Genomic DNA, 19,501 nt, shown 5'->3' with positions numbered 1-19,501 from the left:
AGGCCATCTAGAACAACCTTTCATTTTACAATTTCAAATGCTTTTTGAAGTTGTACAAATACTGATTTGGGTTTGAAATTGTGAAAGTTCATTATACATTTTTATACTTTCCTAAGAATTCTGTACTTACAGAGACTTTAAATGTTCGAAATCTAGTTCTGTGTCACATTAATCACTGAGCTGGTGTCATAAGTATGAACTACATTTTACACATCAGTCAAACTCAGCCATATTATTTTGTTCTGTCGGTGCAATAAATGGAAACATGAGTACTTGAACAGGTGGGCAGAGGAGATGCTTCTCTCCAGCTAGAGCAAAGGGTTATTAGGCAAGTCTCTTAATTCCATGGTAGTCACCAGTGACATCATTGAAGGTTATCTTTGGGAAATTGACTGTCAATTGACATAAAATAATGATACAAGAGAACTTCTTTCTAGAGTTACACTTTACCCCTACCTGTAAAATCCTTCAGATAAGGCGATGCTATCAAAGGAGACCTTTCGGAATTTTTGGTGTAAGTACAGTGCCTGGCACTTAGTAAGTGCTTAATAATGCTTGTTCACTGACTGACATGCAAGAGAATTTGCTCTCTAATTCAAGATTCATATTTATTTACGTGTTGCAGTGATTAGAACTGGCCTTGGAGCCAAGTAGATCTGAGTTCAAGACTTGCCTCTGATATATAACTATATGTGTGACTCCAGGCAAATCATTTGTCCTATGTGCTATGCAACACAGTGTTACACTATTCCATCTATGCAACTCTCTGAGACTAGAAGTTGAGAGAAAGGGCCAGACCTGTGTTGGTAAAAGGAGCTTCTGCACGTGCTAGTGAAATCATCTTTATTTTATAATTTGGAAAAGTATCTACCAATACAGTCCTGTGAAAATAGTAGAAACCATAGACTTTCATTCCCTAAATTTGAGTTGGAAGGAACCTTAGCAGTCTCTTAGCCCAGGCAATACCTGAGAAGATTTCCTGCTATCATTTGTCCTACAAGTGGTTATCCTGTCTCTGCAACAGAACCTCCAGTGAGGAGGAACCCCCCACCTCTGAGAGAGCCCAGTCGACTTTTGAATAACTTTAATGGTTCCATTTTTGCTGACATTGAGACTGGATCTTCTTTGTAGCTTCCAACCATTGCTTCTGGTTCTTACCTCCAGGCTTAACTAGAGAAAGTGTGATCTCTTTTCCACTTGACAGATGCTTGAATAGAGCTATCACATCCCTCAAACTTTTTGTTCTCTAGGTTAACATCCCCAATTCTTTCACCTGGTCCTTATGTGACTGAACTGAAGGCCCTTCACCATCCAGTTGCTCTCTTCTCCAACGTGACGGTGTCCTCCTAAACTGAGGTGCCTAGAATTGAGCACAGTATTCCAAATATGACCTAATATGGGTAGAACCCAGCAGTACCTTCTTATTCCTGGAAGCTAGGCATCTCAAAATGGCACTTGCTGTTTTTGCTTGTCTCGTTATTCATGTGGACCCCACTGATTTTGAAGATTTAATGAACTCATCCTATCCCATGTCTGAATAGTCCTTTGCAATGGTTGAATAAACAAACTAATAGTGTAAAAACAATTGTCAGAGAAATACTTGTTCTTCTTAAGAGAACAGACCAAAACTTCTAGAATTTTGTGGAAGGTGGAAGGCTCAGTGGACTTGGAGTGAGAATACTTGAATCAAGTCCCAACCTTGCCATTCAAGTAACAAATATTACTCTCGCTGTGCCTTTGTTTCTCTATGGGTTCAGTGGGGATACTAATACTTGCACTACTTACTTCCCACTATTGTTGTGAGGAAAGTGTTTTACATATGTAAAGTGTTATAAAAATGTGACCAGTTACTGGACATGCTCATTTACCTGTGATCGCCATGCCAGTTATTCATCACTTTTATTTATTCTTTCAAACAGGTATTTTGTTAGATTATATTAAATGATGATAATTCCTTATAAGCAATAGAATAACTGTTCTTTTAACATTATATAAGTCATATTGGCTTTATCAGTGTCAGGTAATGATTTTACTGAATTTTTAAAAGCTTATTGTATTATAATCATCCATTCCAACCAATAGCTAGGTGTAATTTGCGATTAAGTTTTATAATAGTGAGGTTCTATCTTTTTTTTTCCCCAGATCATTTTATGTACTTTAATCCAGTCATTGTAATTTGAGACTGTAGCTTGTAATTTTCAATTATCAATGTCAAGTTCCGAGGTCTATACCACTAAGCTTTGTTAGTTATATCTATTAACATCTATTACTATTTGTATAAAAATGTATTTATTTATTATACCATAAGTATAATTAACTGTCTTTGTTGTGAAAAAGGCAAATTATATGCCCACTGGAAAAAGTGGAAAGGACATGGTAATTCTCTTATTTCAAGGGGCCAAAAGTACATAGGATCTCAAATTTAGAGTTGGAAAGGACCACAGTGTACAGATATGGAAACTAAGGCCTCTGGTTGAAGGGTTAAGATTTTTAATTTGTGCATTGATTTCATTTGCATTGTACTTCTGTTTGCATTCAATTTACAAGTAAATAATTGTTTGAATTTTGACTAGCTGTTTGTTTGACTTGACTCTCTACCTGCCATTTTTAAATGACTCAGGAAATAGAAATGTTTCTATTACCTTTTTTAAAAATTAGTCATCTAATTGCAAAGAGTAGACTGCTTTTTATCTTGCACGTAACGCTTTGAGATTTTCAAAGAGTATTGACATAGCTCAAATATATCAGAAGATAGTCTTTTTATTTCTAGAGGCTATACAAATCCAGATCTGGGTAAGAATTATGTTTAAAATGTACTAATTGAAAGGTGTTTGGGGGATGCGGGATATGTGTCCTTAAAAATGAAGACTAAAAAGACCAGTGAAATTGTTTACTTAACTTCACTGTCCTAATTTTCTTTAGATTAGCTCTACTATGGTATCACACTGTAGTTCGTCCTTTCTTTGCCTTGGATGGCAGCGATAACAAGGCAGGCTTGGATGAAGCTAAGGAGATTCTTCTGAAGAAAGAAGCAGCTTATCCAAATTCTTCCCTGTTTATGTTCTTCAAGGGACGAATACAGAGATTAGAGGTACAATATATCTGATTTTTTAAAAGAAAAATATTCATCATGTCTTATACTGATTTTAATAAGGACATTAAAAAATAATGTCAACTTGAATTACATGCATTTTTATTGAAATTCCTACAGAATATTTTTTTCATCATTGTCTATCGGTAAGTTTTCAGATAATATTCTATATTCTGCAAAGTGACCGAAGTATCGTGGAGGGTTATCTTGTTCTTTGTCCTCTTGTGGCGTTATTGTCAGTAAAGAAAATGGCAGGAAATTCAGTTATTTCCTTTTTAGATGAAGGAGGGCTAATACAAGATAAATGCACTTTAAGCTTAAGAGAAAGAGAAAATTTGTGATTTGGGAGTGCCTTCTCAAACCCTCAGTTTCCTCACTCACTCAGTCAACAGATATTTATTAAAGAATTATGTAATAATTTGTTAATAATTTATTAAACAACTGTTTAAACAGTCAGGCATTGTGCCAGGCTGGAGATATAGAAAGTGGAACAATCCATGCTTTCGAGGAGTGCTTACGTTCCTTCCAGGTCCCCCAGCTCCAAATCCAACACTGTAGCAGATCTGCACAGCCAGACTCCTACTTCCAGAGCATTACATCAAAAGCCTTGCTTTTGATCTAGAGACAGCATCTATTTTAGATCTCTCTTTAGAAATTCAGTAGAATTCTCATTCGCCTACCTTTTTTTTTTTAAACCACTCTGATGGTAAATGCTGCTGGTTCGAGGAAGCATTTTACTTCTTGATAGTTTGGAAAATGACAGAAATGCTAATTATAGAGTTGGGTACATAAACAAAAAGCTATGTAATCTAAATGCAGGTGGCTATTGATAGAGCAAATGTGGACTGACCCACGGTACAGTTGAGTAGTTGAGAAGGTTAGTAGCAGCTATCTGCCATCCATCTGATTAATCTGCTGCTGTAGTCCAGTAAAGGTTTTTAGCCAGCTATAGTCTTTCATGAGAGCCATGATGATTCACTCCCTGTGTTAAAAGCTTTATTTTACCTTCTTATTAGTTGATTAATATATGAGACTTCCTTAATGTTGCTTTTCTTTTAGGGGGAAAATCATTCTGTTAACTACATGCATTCCCTCCTTAATACAATTATTGTTCCTCTATAAATACCACATTAGCAAAAGATAATTTAAAGTGGCACTTAGTTCTATATGATACTAAATAACCAAAGAGCTATCTATTTTCATAGCAGCATTATTTATAATTGCAAAAAAATCTGAAAGCAGTCTGAATGTTCAACAGTGGGGAAATGATTAAATAAATTGTGGTACATTCATGCAGTGGAATATTATAATTCCGTTAAGACAGAGAAGTATGAGGAATATTAGGAAATATGGGAAGCTTTTATAAAACAAGACAAGCAGAAAAAAATAGAATCCAAAGAACGGGGTTCATATTGATTTATGAACATACCAGAGAAAAGGTAACTATGAACAAATGTACAAAAAATATTGTTCAGGACTAAACTGAAAACTTATGACATTTTATAATTTGAATTTTATTTATTTAAATGTAAATTGGTGCCAGGTTTAATCTGTTGTATTTATGTTTATTATTATATAAAATATTTCTTAAAAACTAAATGTGACAGTAAGCAGACTGACTAAAATCAGTCAATTAGTAAACATTGATTAAGTTCCTACTGCGTGCCAGGTCCTGGGTCAAGTACGAGGATACAAAGAAAGGCAAAGCATAGTCCCTAATCTTGAGGCGTTCAAAGTCTAATGGATAAGACGAGATGCTCACACAAATATGTACAAAAGAGAATTAATCTTTCTGAGTCTCAAATACTAGCTTATATTATCACCGGCCCATTTGAGTTGTGACTTGGGCCACTGGCCAACAATCATTATATCAAGGTTCAGTTATATTCAGATAGATCTATGATCTCATTAATGTGAGTTTTCCCTCATGCCGCAACCCATCATTTAACTGCTCATCCTAGGAGACTCTGGTCCGTGTCCTCCTATCACTTCACCCCAGGATGTCTCTCCAGCTTACTGAGGGCTTTCTTTGCATTCTTTTGACATTGCAAGACTACCAAGGAAGCCTGTGTGCTGTCCGTCAGTATTTCTTGTTCTCTATGAGACCAGCCCACCTTTTTTTTTTTTTTTAAGTGTGCACATTTCTTTGATTTCCTTTACACCACTTATTCTTTATGGTCTCTTGTTTGTGATATGTTGTCACCTGCTTACACCCACCATGCATTTTTGGTGATTTGCAATTTCAGTTCTTCAGAGACTATAGTATTTGATGACTTACTGCCATTCAGACACTCTTGGGAGTACGTTGATGATAAGTGATGGTCTTTTTGTTGGTTTTGGGTGAGAAGCTTGGCATATTAAAAGGATTTTGCTATTTTCAAAAGGCATTCCATGTTTTACTTACTTTTATTTATACACAACCTCCATAGGTTCATTCAACTTCATCCCATCATCTGGACAATAGACTTTCCACATTTACTTGGTTTTACCTATGTGGATAGTTAGGCCAAATTCATTGGATTATGGATCTTTTTTAGGATGTTCTTTAATGTTCCAGGTGTTAATGCAAATATCTGTAAACACGAGCATCTGGAGGACGTCATTATCCATAGAAAAGCCTTCCTTGACTCAGACTCTACACTGGATCTTCTCTCTGATGGTGTTGAACACCTTCATTGCAAAACAATTCTTGAATTTTTTTTTTCTTGGCAGTGGCAATCAGAATTTAGGATCGATTGGTTTTTGGTTACCTTCTCCCTTTTTCCTCTTGTTTTCATCAGTAGTATTAAGTAACTAGCCTGGGGTTTATCCAGAAAATTTTTCAGAATTCTTTCTTCTAGAGTTTAGGGTTATCTAGTTTGAGGTATTATATCCTAAATCTAATGGCTTTCAAGGTATTTTATAAAATGCACTTACTCTCAGGGAATGTCATATATAAATATGGAAATTTTTAATTGATTTCAGCCTTTGCATCTTGAGAATTATTTCAGACACTAAAGCTGGTCTAGTAGACAGTAACCCCTTTTTAAAAATATAAGTTCCGAGAGGGCTGTTTAAAAGAGACACTTAAAAAAAAAACACCAAAAAACTGGTAATACTGTTGTGCCTTTCAAGTAGGAGTTTAATAAATATTAATTATTGTTAGCTGTGAAGGTTAAAATAATATTCTATAGAGTAAAGAAATAAAGGATTCTTTTTGTTTAACTAGTTGACTACATTATATTAACAATGTATTGATTAGGAAAGAACTATGTATATCCATATTATATCTCTTTCAAGATTTCCTTGAAAGCAACTGAACAACTATGTAGAATAAGCATTTATTTTCCTTCTGTTTCTACTTTATGGTTATAACCAAACAATTTTGAGCTAACATTTCCTTTTTTAACTGCTTGATCTGGTTGTGAATTGTGGTTCCAATTGTAGACCATTTTCTCACTTTAAAACAAAATGAATTTTTCTACCTCTATTAGTTTCTGGGAAGAAGGCTGACAAGCAAGTGGACTCTGTTATTAATATAACTCTAGAAATAAACCAAAACATCACAGAAAGTAATACCTATGGCTTAATTATAAAATCAAGGCTCATTAGAGTTTTCTAATAGTTGTAATCTGACATTCTCATACTTGCTGAATTTGTGCTCCATATAATTAAATTAGTACTCTCTTCTCTTGCTATGATGTTATTTACCAAATAGTGGAAATCAGAATTTGGCATTCAAGGTTAGTTATTCAAAGTTCCAAAATGATCTAGTTATGGAGGGTTCCATAGAATGAATGTCCAATAACAACATTATGACTCCTTTACATATGTGTATTTATCGATATCTAATCCAGTAATCAAGTAAACATTATTGTATGCCTACTACTTTCCAGGAACTGTGCTAAGTACTGAAGATACAATTAATCAAAAGAAAAACAGTCTCTGTCCTCAAAGAGTTTACACTCTTAAGCGGGAGACAGTATACAACAGGATGCAGGAAATTGGCAAGGGGACATCAGGGGCTAACTGATGCAGGAACATCTTGTTCCTTAAAGTTGAAGCCAGTCACAATAGCAGATGCAATGTGGAGTGAGCTGAGCATCCATTTTCTGCCTTCTCTAAAAGAAGTAATTGGGATGAGTTTGGTATTCTGCCCTTCAGCCCTTCAGTCACAGGGGAGAGGTGACTGAGAGAGGTAATGTCAGTCAAAGCTTGAGTTAACAGCATGGTGTTGAGTTTAAAAGTGATGAGCTTATTCTGGAGAGTCATCTTGTTCTGTGTAGTTGAAACCTCTGGGTATGTGGGTATATGTATGTATATGTGTGTATAGATGTATGTACACACACATCTATACACACATATATACATATATACATATATATATACACACACACACACACTTGCACACACCTAAAAATGTTATCTGTGTTAAGAGTTGGCTTAACTCAAGAAAAACATATTTAAGAACATCTCTCCTACATAAACTCAAATACTATAAAGATACTTTCAGCTTTTAGAAAAGACAATTTAGAGACAGATGATACTACAGAACATAAATTTAAGAGATTCTTTTTCAGTTTTTCTGTTTTTTATGTAAGAACTTCCCTATTTTACCCAAGTATTCATTTACAGATCACTGAATACTTGACAGACTAGGGCACAGAGGAACTTTCAGATAAACTGTTAGAAGCTATTCCTGTTGAAAATTATTCCAAAATGAAGATAAAGTATTGCCAAAATCTAAGTGAGTTGGAAAAAAGTATGGTTTATTTGAACAGATTTTCAAGAGCACAATTCCTGTGTAAAATGAAGTATCGCCACAGTCAACTCTTGATCATTCATCACATGTTTAATCTTGGCCTTTGTAAGTCTGTGATCTGCTTGAAGACTAATGACTGATTCAGAAATGATTCAGCAACCACAATAGGTCATTTCTTGTCTGTTAAAATAAAATCATTTTTATATTTTGGTATATTATTTAGGGCCTTCTATGTTGAATACCTTCTAATTATTTTCTTTTAAAAAGTATTCATTCTGTAGAGGTGTGAGGTTTCTGCATAGCCTACAAGTGTTTGATATCTCTCATTCTTTACTCCTGAACTGTATTTTCCAACGTATCATTTGCTGTCATCATTTATGCCTACCTTCGAATTAAAATGACTGAGAATCTAAGTATATGTAACCTTAATTTCAAGGCTCTTAATTGAGTTCTTTACAGAAATTCTTTATATGATCATTCTTTGTAACAGATTCTGACACATAAATTACAATTTTATCATGTTTTTTTTTTGCAGATACCATGACCTCTGCAACATGGGAAGACCCAAATACACCATTAAATTATGTTTTGCCTTTGAATGCATAGTAAAACCAACTCTACCAATTTTTTTTGCCTCTCCAAGGAGAACCTATGAACACTATTTACATTTAACTTCTCCCTTCTAGCTCTAAATTTATGAGCTTATGAGCTTCCTTCTTCTTTTGATCTCATTTCTAGCATGAATGTTCATATGTCAGCATTCTAGTTCCTCTTCTACTCTGGCCTCTTTTTGCTTATTGGACAAGAATCTCACATTTATAATACCAATTGCTAAATTAAAATTCATGCAAGGTCTAAAAACTGTATGATTCCTAACACCCTTTGCCATTTTTTTCTTGTTCTACCACTATCATTGTAGAAGCAGAAAATACAGAACTAAAGACCATTTTGCATTTTTCTTTGTTTTATGGGTATCTGTGGCCAAAGAATTGATCACCAAGTGACATACCTTCTAGTGATGGGCCTCTCTGTACTTAGCTAGGCTAGTCCTAAGAAATTTGATATGATGATATATGACATAAGTGATGTGGACATCGTAGGCTTATAGGAGCTCAGAGAAGGGAACGACAGTTTCTGACTAGGGGGTCAACAAAGGTTTCAAGTGGGATTTGAGCTAGGTCTAGTATTTAGATAGATAGAGCATAAGGGGAAGGGTATGAGCAAGAACGTAGTTATGAGAATAAGAGAAGAAATGTTCAGGGGATGGTAAATAGAATGCCTTGGTTGCATTAAATTTGTGTAGGGGAGTTGGAAAGATATATTGGAGCTAGATTATAAAAGACCTTGAATACTAAGCTAAGGAATTTGGATTATATTCTATAGACAATTGTGAGACCACTGGAAAGCTTTTAAGCTAGGGAATGATATGACATAAATGGTATTATAGGAAGACTAATCTGTCATTCCCTCATCCACAATATCTTTCAGTGGCCAGATACTCTTGATTCCTACCTTTACAGCATCTCTTGCATCTGCTCATCACAGCCACCCAAGTTCAGGATCGTATCTTGAAATAGCTATTTGTTTGGTCTCCTTGCTTCCAGTCTTTCCCTTCTTAAAGCATAACCATGACCATGTCACTCTTCTTCTCAAGAAACTTTAGAATAGTTCTCTTTTACTTTTAGGATAAAGATATAAACTTTGCCATCTAAAGCCATTCACAATTACTTAGTACTTCCCTTCATACATTTGCTTCAGCCATACTGGTTTACATATTGTTATCCATCCATGACATTCCATGTCTACCTTTCTGCATTTTCACAGTGTGTCTTATGTCTCCCTCCTCACCTTTGCCTCTTGGAATCCCTAATTCAAGTGCCACTTCCTACAAGAGGCCTATTTTCTGATTCTCCTAATTGTTGGTACCCCTTATCCCTCCCAATACCCTCCATATAATTTTGTTTCATGGTCTATCCTCCTCCTCAGCCCAATTCAACATACAGAATATAGGCATCTTAAGGCAATGATTATTGAGTTTCATTTTGCCTTGGTATCTCTAACACCATCAGTTGGCACATAGTACATGTCTAATACACATTTGTTGAATTTAATTTAATTTAATTTAATTTGGCAGTGAGCATGACAAATTTAGATCAGCCTTTAATTTTTTTTAAAGAACTTTCTGGATTAAATGTGTTCCTTATAAACATAATATTGTTTACTTTTGCATTTTTAAATCTATTTGGTGACTTGCATTTTAGTGGGGAGTTTGGCCCATCTACATTTAGAGTTAGATTTGTGAATTGTCTTTTCTTCAGAAGGAAATATACACTTTCTTATTCTTATAATTTTATTCTTATATATCAAAACTTAATAGAATAACTCTAAACAAAATTTTTTTATTTAACATCAGTATCTGGGTTATTTGAACTTGTTCTTTATCAAAATTGGAGCATTACTTTGAGATTTTCCTATCTTCCTCTCTCATTTTCCCCCTGTTCTTTGAAACATTCTTCTGAAACAGTCAATGATTTAGCCAGTGTGGTGCTCTGACACATTTTGTTAGAAGCTAGCTAACAATTTTGTTTGTTTTAAACTTATCATTTTGGCTGGAAGGTTTGTTTGTTGTTTCAAGACCACCTTGAAATGACTTCTTTAAAGAAATAGTTTCTTTTTCTATTTCTGTTACTTCATAGGATTTTCTACTGATTCAGTTTCTCTACAGTGTTTTAAAATTGTATTAGCACTCATTTTTGCTTGACTGTTCTTTGATTTTGTTTGTTTTTTATTTTCTTGTTTGATTTTTAATCCATTTTGTTTTTTGATATTTCTTTGTTGTTTTTTTGGTGGGGTGTGTGGGGAGCTGTCCATTTGCTTCTCTGATTTGAATTTTTTTTTATTTTCATGGAGCATGACCGAGTTTTGTTAGGTAGATAATTATTGACCATGTTTCACAGACCATGCTTCTCGTTGTTCGTCCTTTGTTCTTGAAGAGGACTGATGACATCACGAGGGGGATGTCTTGACTTGCACATGAACTGGATTTGGGTAAGGCAGAGCTGTGAAAAGTTGTCAGCCTCATTCTCTCTTCCAGTCATCAGAGTCCAGTGGCAAGACAAAACGTCAAGATCAAGATGACTGGCAATGGCCCAGGATGCAGTGAGTGACCCTGGCCTTTCTAAATTAAGGTCTTTCCCAGGTTTCAGTTTATCTGAGGCCATGTGTATTCAATGACTAAGGGCTAGGTAAGAATTGAGACAGAAGATGGCCCAGTTTACCATCCAAAGATGCCTGTCTGGGAGGGGAAGATCCTCAGAGTTTCTGACCGAACAGAAAACAATTGCTATTTACATTCATTCTAAGCCACCAGAACCTAAACAGTGAGTCACAGAGGCTTGGACTGGGCTTGTTATTGGCCATTCAATGAGAGCCAGAGTGATTTCAGTCAGTCAGTATCATTTATTAAGAGCCTATGTGTGCCAGGTGTTATTCTAGCCACTGGTTTTCTATAATCTCCTTTTTGTCCTTGAAAATCCATTGTGATAATAATTACTATTCTTTGATAAGTGCTTTCTGCACTACTTCTGGGAACTCATGGGAGGCAACATGATATAATGGAAAGAACACAGGATTTGAAGTCAGAGGACCTAGGTTCAAATCCTAAATCCCTTAACAACTCCAGCCTTCAGTCTCCTCATCCGTAAAATTAAGAACTGGATTAGATAACCTTAGAATTCTATTTAAGCTTTAAATATATGATAAATTTACATTTTAATGATGGTTTGTGTAGGTATATTAAATCTTAGTTTCTTCCTTGTTACTGGTCTTCTGGATTCTTTCTCTTTTTATTCTACCAGTTTTTACCAATACTGGAAATTTTTCTTTGTCAGTTTCCTGGGGGAAAGGTATCCAGATCCTTTTGTTTTTCTAAGGTCTGTGGGATATCATTAATTCTATTGTTGTACTGTGATCCTTCAGTCCTTCAGTCAATAAACATGTATCGAGTGCCTACTGTGTGCCAGACACTCACTGCACAAAGTGCTAGAGATACAAAAAAGATGAGTCCTTCCTCTCGCTGAGCTCATGGTCTGTTGGTGTCTGGATGTTTTCAAATAGATTAGATAATTCAGTGTTGGATGTTTGTGAGTTTATAGTTCTAATATTTCCAACTGCCCTGCATTGTGTGCAATTCTCTTTTTAGCTATTCATTGCTTTTGGATTTTTTTGAGGTTTTCTGTTATGTTTTCCATGTTGGTTTTATCGTCACTGTTTCTTCACATTCATTTTTTTCTGTCTTTTAATTTTTGCTTAATTTTCTCTTGTGATTTTTAAGCTTCCTTCCAGCTCTTACTTGGTTTCATGAAGTCCTTAGCATTATCATTTCAGAAATGTTTTATTTCTTTAAAGGTGGTAGCTATTCATTCAAGGACTTCTTTCAAGAAATAGTTTCTTTTTCTATTTCTGTTACTTCATAGGATTTTCTACTGATTCAGTTTCTCTACAGTGTTTTAAAATTGTATTAGCACTCATTTTTGCTTGACTATTCTTTGATTTTGTTTTTTATTTTCTTGTTTGATTTTTAATCTGTTTTGTTTTGATATTTTTGGTTGTTTTTTTGGTGGGGTGTGTGGGGAGCTGACACTTTTCAATCTAATCACTCCAATATTTTGTATCAGTCTTCTCTCCCAAGGTTGTTATGTAGTTCAAACAATAATGAATGAGATGTGAAAATTGTGAAGTACTGTAAAAATACAAGTAATTGTTACAATAGTAGTCATTATGGATGACCTTGAACAGTACTGTTTTATTGACATGGTAGGTGCAGATGCCGAGGAACTGCCAATAGAGAGTGGGAAAAAAAAACCAAGGTACTAAGGAGATAGTATGGCAAGGAAATAAAAGCAATAAGAATTTTGTGCTTTATGCCTTAATTATCTATTAAAGTGAGACACAAATGTTGTGAAGCTAGAGATACAGTTTTTGTATAACTATAAAAAATATTTGAACTTAGATTTTTACTAGCACTAGAATAAACCAGAATCTTGAAGAGTAGTACTGTCTGGAATTTCATAATTTTGTTCAGTCATTTTTCAGTTGTGTCTGACTCTTTGTGACCCCACCTGGGGTTTTCTTGGCAAAGATACTGGAGTGATTTGCCATTTCCTTCTCCACCTCATTTTACAGATGAGGAAATTGAGGCAAACAGGGTTAGGTGTCTTGCCCAGGGTCACACAGCTATTAAGTGTCTGAGGCCACATTTCAACTCAGTAAGATGAATCTGTCTTCCTGACTTCAAGCCTGGCACTCCATACACTATGGTACCACCTAATTGCCCATCAGTATGATGATTGGCAACTCTGCCTAACTAACTCCTATCACTTTTTCTCACTCCTCATACTTCTTGACCATTCTGGAAAGTGGCAGTCAAGACATTCAACACTGCCTGGCTGCTTCTAAGTCTCCTTGGCTGGCCCTCAAATTGCAGGGGACTTCTAAGGTTCTGTCCCGAGTGATCTTTTTTTCTCTCTGTACTCCCTTACTTACTACTCCTATAGTTTGAGTCTCATCATCTCTACTCTGTGATTTCCAGGATCCAGCCCTTTTCTTTTTCTCGAACTCCAATTCCACGTCACCAGCTACCTCTCTGATGTCTCCAAACGTATGTCTTAAAAGTACCTCAAACTTAGCATATCGGAAGTGGAACTCATCATCTTTCCCCTTAAATCCATTCTGCCTCCAAACTCCCCCATCTTTGTTGGGGGTGCCACCATCCTTCTGGGTACCCAAGTCCCCAGTGTGAGAGTCATCTGTAACTTGCGTATGAAATCCACCATCAAATTATGTCATTCAACCTTCCTAAGATCTGCTGCATATATCCCCAAAAAGCATTTATTACGTGCCTACTGCATGATAGGTAACTGTGCTGGACGTGGTAGTGCAAAGATGACACAGAAACATAGGTGTTTCATTCTATTCTGTCAGGGGAAATAGCCATATACAAGATATAAGTAAATACACAGGATATACAAACTAAATACAAAGTATTTCCTGGGAAGGTTCTGTTAGCTAAGCAGATCAGGAAAGGTCTCAGGTAGGAAGTGGCCCTGGAGCTGGGCTTTGAAGGGAGATGGAGATTCTAAAAGGAAAAGACAAGAAATGAATACATTCCAGTCATAAGACACTGCTTCTTTTCACTCACACCACTTCCACCCCACAGCCCTTACTACCTCTCAACTACAGTATGACAAGAGCCTTCTAATCCATCTCCCTGACTCCAGTTTCTCCCCTCATCGGGCCATCTTCTATGTAGCTGTCAAATCGATATTCTTAAAGCACAGGTCTGACCATGTCACTTTTGTTCAAGAACGTTGAGATGGTTCCCTATTATCTGTAGGGTAAAATACATACCCCCCAATTTGTCATTTTAAGTCCTTCACAATCTTTCTCCAACCAAGCTTTCTTTCCAATTGATTTCACATTATTCTCTTCACTCTCATGCATTCTCTGTTACAAGCAGACTAGATTATTTGCTGTTCCTGATATGTGACATTCCATTTTCCACCTCTGCAGCTTTGCTCAGGTTCTCACTCCTCCCTGGAACAAACCCCTTTCTCACCTTGTCTCTTGGAATAATCCCTAGCTTCCTTCAAATCTCAGCTCAGTTGACAGATACCTCCTATATGAATCATTTCCTGAGCCTCCCCCAGCTGTTTTCTTCCCTCCCAAATATATATATTTTTGTATATGTTATGTCTATATCTTATATTTACTTATCTGTGTAAATGTTGTTTCTCCTAAGTAGGAAAAATTGAAGGCACCTCAACGGCAAGAATTGTCTTGTTTTTGTCTTTGTCTTCTAATCCCCTAACGGAGTGCCTTGGATGCGGTAGATACTTACATAAATGCTAGTTGAATGAACATAAAGGAGTATTGCTCACTATTTCAAGGTTGTTTGGGTATGGGCTTACTCTGAATCCTACAGATTCTTCATTATCAGGAGATAATGACACTGGTTGTGGTGGTACATTCGTGGTCCCTGCTACTAGGTAGGCTGAGCCTGGTGGATCTCTTGAACTTGGGAATTCTGAGATCAGTAGGGCTAAAGTTGTTCACACTGAATCTAGTCTAATATGAGGAGCCCCCAGGAACGAGGAGCCGCCAAGCTACCCGAGGAAGGGCAGACCGTCCCAGGTCAAAAAATAGAGAAGGTCAAAGCTTCTGTGCTAATCAGCTGCAGAATTGGGCCCATGAGTGGCCACTGCACTTCCAACCTGGGTGAAATGTGAAGACACAGTCTCCAAAAAAAGATGATGATACTTCTGACTTAACACCAGACTAACACGGTTCACCTTCTCTATAATATTTTAATTTGAACACAATTCCACACCCAACCAGGATTAGAAATGACAGCTTAAATATTATTATGAGAGTGAAGCTTGCATGATGGGACAACTTTCTTAGGAGTTTTTTCCTGTAATAACCTGTCATTCTGAATAACACTCTGATCTAGAGGTTGAATCATCCAGGTAGATGGTAAAAATATTCCCCGTCATTAATTGTTACCTCAGAGGGAGCTTTGTACTTGGTCAGCAGTAGAATAGCTTGCACGTGTAAGCCTGTGGATTTGAAATGTTGTTATTTGTCCTTCTTTCTTAAAGAGGGTGATGTCACATTGAAATGATCTTTCACCGAAGGTACAGAAAGGTTATAGAACTAATCAGAAGGAATTATTTTGACTATTCATTCATTAGTTTTTATCTTTGAAGCAACAGGAAAATGTTTAACACCATTGTAAGCCCTGGGACAGTGACAGAAATTTGGTGTTGTGTGAACCTGCAGAATGAGCATACATAAAAACTGTTATCCATACTTCTTCTGCTTAAATCTAGGGAAGTTGGATGGACTGGTATTAACACATTGGCTAGCACCCATAAAGGTGACTGATTTTTATCAGAATTTTAAAATGTGTTCAAGGGATAGACTTCAGAAATGAATTTTTAGGAAGGCATCACACAATTCTGTACCATCGTGGTTTATTTCTTTAAGTTATTCGTGAATTGGTTTTTCAGAGGGGTTTTTTTGTTGTTTTGTTTTGTTTTTTGGGTGAGGCAATTGGGGTTAGGGGACTTGCCCAGGGTCACACAGCTAGTAAGTGTTATGTGTCTGAGGCCGGATTTGAACTCAGGTCCTCTTGACTCCAAGGCCAGTACTCTATCCATTGTGCCATCTAGCTGCTCCTTTTCAGTGGTTTTTGCTAGCCTTCTGCTGTCACTATTTCATCTTGAACTACCAAAGCCTCCAGTGTGAAAATATGCATGATTCAGTTAACTGTATAGGCTCATAAAAATATTTTGCCTTTTCATTGAATATTGGACCAAAACTAAGGATACATTCTAGTCTTTCCTCTTTTTCTAGCCAACAAAAATTCACATAGAATTTGATATAGTTTCTCTTATTTGAATGGGTATATTACATATAACAGTAATGATAATTATTAATATAGCTGGCATTTATGTATCACTTAAAGATTTGCAAAGCACTTTACAGATATTATCTCATTTTAATCTGACAGCAACCTTGGGAGTTAGGTTCTATTATTATCCTCATTTTATAGGTAAGGAAACAGACAGAGGTTAAGGGACTTGCCCAGAGTCACATAGCTATTAAGTGTCCGAAACTGGATTTGAACTAGGTGATCTAGTGCTCTATCCACTGTGCCACCTAGATGGCCATCCCACCCCAAATAATAGCTCTTTGTTCTCCTAACTCTTTATTTTTGCTCATGCTGTTTCCTAGGCTTTAACACCTTCTTCCCTGACCACCACCTCAGGTGCTCAGTTCTTACCTGTCTTTTTAAAACCAACTCATTAAAAAAAAACCCAACTCATATGCTGCCATGTGCATGAAGGCTTCCTCATTTTCCGCTTTGTTGCCTTCTCTCTTGGACCTCATATGTAATACATTATTTTTCACCTTATATAGTATTGCATATTATATTTGCATGTGTTGATGTCTCCAATAAGTGCCTGATATCTACCACGGACAAAATAGAAATTTAATGAACATATGGTGCATTGGATTTATTTCATATGTTGCTGCTTCACAGTTGTAGTTCATACAGTGTCTCCAAAGAATTTTAATAGCAGAGCCCTGATAATAGATGGGTTAATATTGTACTTGACCTATTAGTATTTTACTGTTGACCTTTTCAAGTCACATATTGATGTATATCTTTTCTCTTAAGCTTGTTCCCTTTTCCTTTGGATCTGAGTATTTTCCAGGTAGGTTAGATAATTGAATGATTTTTTTTGAGCCTGTATTTCCAATATTTGCAACTGTTCTACATTGTGTACAATTCTGGTTTGTGTTTTCCATAGGTAAAAGGTAGGAGAGAGGGAAATGTGAATTGCATTGTGATTAAAGAAAATATACTGATATTAAAATGCAGGAACCAGAATGGGGAACATTTGGGGGAAAGATAACCGAGAGACAGAAACCGGAAAGATATTGTCATTGGAGTATATTCAAACACCCTAGACAGAAAGAAAAAATGGATGAAGACTTTGGGAAAGCCTAACACAAAGGCAGCCATGATAGTGAAAGGTATTGCATTCAGGCTCTGTAGGGATTGGCTGAAGGAACTAGGGATGTTTTTCAGTAGTTCAGTAAGCATTCATTAAATGCCCACTATATTTCAGGCAATATACTAAGTGCTGGTGATACCCGGAAAGGCAAAAGATGGTTCCTGCTTTCAAAGAGTTCACGGTCTTGTTGAGGAGACAACATGAAAACAATTATGTACAAAAAACAATGTACAGAAAAAGTGGAAGTGATCAACAGAGGAAAGGTACTAGCAATGAAGGGTGATTGGGAAAGGATCCTCATAGAAAATTGGATTTTAGCTTGGACTTGAAGGAAACCAGGAGGTGGTGATGAGTAGAATGTTCTAGGGATAGGGGACAGCCAGTGAAAATGCCCAGAATATAGGTATGGAGATGGAGAGTCTTGTGGGAAGAAAATCAAGAATTATGAGGAAAATGATAGCCCCTTGATTTAAGGAAGAATTTCCTAATGATGAAAGTTGTCTAAAAGGTGAACTGACTGCCTTGAGAGGTGATGAGTTCCCCCACTGGAGGTGTGCAGGCAAAGCCAGGGTGACCACCAGGGTGATATATGAGGTTCTAGTTCAGAAGTGGATTGAACTAGTAAGCTGCCTAAGTCTTTGCCTGCTCCCAGATTTTGATGTTATAGTTTTGTTTGACACTATAGAGATATGCTTTACCTTGAAACCCTGTGTTGTCAAGGTTCAGGTACATGATCTAGTAAAGATACTGTATTCCTAGGTCCCCTTGGAGATTTGAAGTATAGATGATGTTTTCCTCTCGCTTCATTGTGGGCTTTTTCTTCTGTTAATGTCTAATACTTGTTGGAACTGTTAACTCTATTTTTCAACAATGTTATAGCTTTTTGGGACTGTAATTATCCTTCCTGAGGGCTCAAGTATTATTTCTTTACCCCCTCAGAGCATCAAGTAGACCTCCTTTGGAAGATCTCTAGAGAGGTGGACTGGAGTCACCTCATAGTCAGCCAAAACTAATCCCCACAGTAAGAGAAGGCTTAATTTTTTCAGTGAATTAGGAGAAGGAGATAAGCTTAGGAAAGGATGAAAAGGTCTGGAAAAGGTCTGCTGTGGTGAATGGGGCAGCAGACTTAGGGAGGTATAAAAAGACTGTCTTGCTATAGTGAGGGTCTAGGAGAGATTCTGTAATAGAAATTTGGACTCAGTTGGTATGGTTTGATGACTTTCTCTAGTCACCAAGCACCATGTGATTAAGCACCAGCAGCATGTGATTAGGAGCAATAAGGATGGCCAAAGGAAACAAAGGATTTTAGACTAAAGGATAATGTAGAATTGAGCTGTGGGGTGGCAAAAGATGGGAAATGAGGGAAAGTAGGGTTTTGTTGTTGTTGTTGTTTTCGTTTTTATAGGGCAGCTAGGTGGAACCAGTGGATAGAATGCCTGGCCTGGAGTCAGGAAAACTCATCTTCATGAGTTGAAGTCTGGCCTCAGACACTTACTGGCTGAGTGACGCTGGGCAAGTCACTTAACCCTCTTTGCCTCGGTTACCTCACCTGTAAAATGAGCTGGAGAAGGAAATGGCAAACCACTCCATTATCTTTGCTAAGGAAACTCCAAATGGGGTCACCAAGAATTGGACATGACAGGAAAGACCGAACAACAAGTTCTTTTGGTTAATAACACATCCCTATAAACCCTCACTTGATCCCCGCCATCCCCACCAACTATCATCCTATAGTTCTCCTTGCTTTTGTGACTAAACTTGAGAAGCGTCTGTCCTAGGTGCATCCACTTCCTCTTCTCTTACTCTCTTCTAAAAATTCCTCTGCAGCCTGACTTGAGACCTTATCATTCAATTGAAACTGCTCTCTGCAAAATTGCTGGTGATGTCTTAACTGCCAAATATACCAGCTTCTTTTCAGTCCTCATCCTTTGTAACCTCTCTGTGCAGTCTTTGATACTGTCAGTCACCTTCTGGATACTCTCCTCTCTAGGTTTTGGTGACACTGCTCTCTCTTGGTTCTCCTCTTTATTGGCCAGTCCTTCTCAGTTTCTTTTGTTGGATTGTCATCAAAATGTTCTAGTATTC

The 19,501-nt window shown here is 36.8% G+C and overlaps 1 protein-coding gene across 4 annotated transcripts in view; it reads left to right on the top strand.

Annotated features, from left to right (window-relative positions):
- The window catches only part of LOC114031700 (tetratricopeptide repeat protein 39C), a 112,418-nt gene that overhangs the window by 52,353 nt on the left and 40,564 nt on the right, over positions 1 to 19,501 (top strand). For all 4 annotated transcript variants that reach the window (XM_027846853.1, XM_027846854.1, XM_027846855.1 and 1 more), the window contains one exon: positions 2,923 to 3,091. In XM_027846853.1, the coding sequence (XP_027702654.1) occupies positions 2,923 to 3,091 (169 nt within the window). The remainder of the gene's footprint in view (positions 1 to 2,922; positions 3,092 to 19,501) is intronic.

This window comes from Vombatus ursinus, unplaced genomic scaffold (assembly GCF_900497805.2).
Source record: "Vombatus ursinus unplaced genomic scaffold, bare-nosed wombat genome assembly UNPS02015255.1, whole genome shotgun sequence".
In the NCBI taxonomy this organism is placed as follows: Eukaryota; Metazoa; Chordata; class Mammalia; order Diprotodontia; family Vombatidae; genus Vombatus; species Vombatus ursinus.
This window is presented reverse-complemented; position numbering and strand designations above follow the sequence as displayed.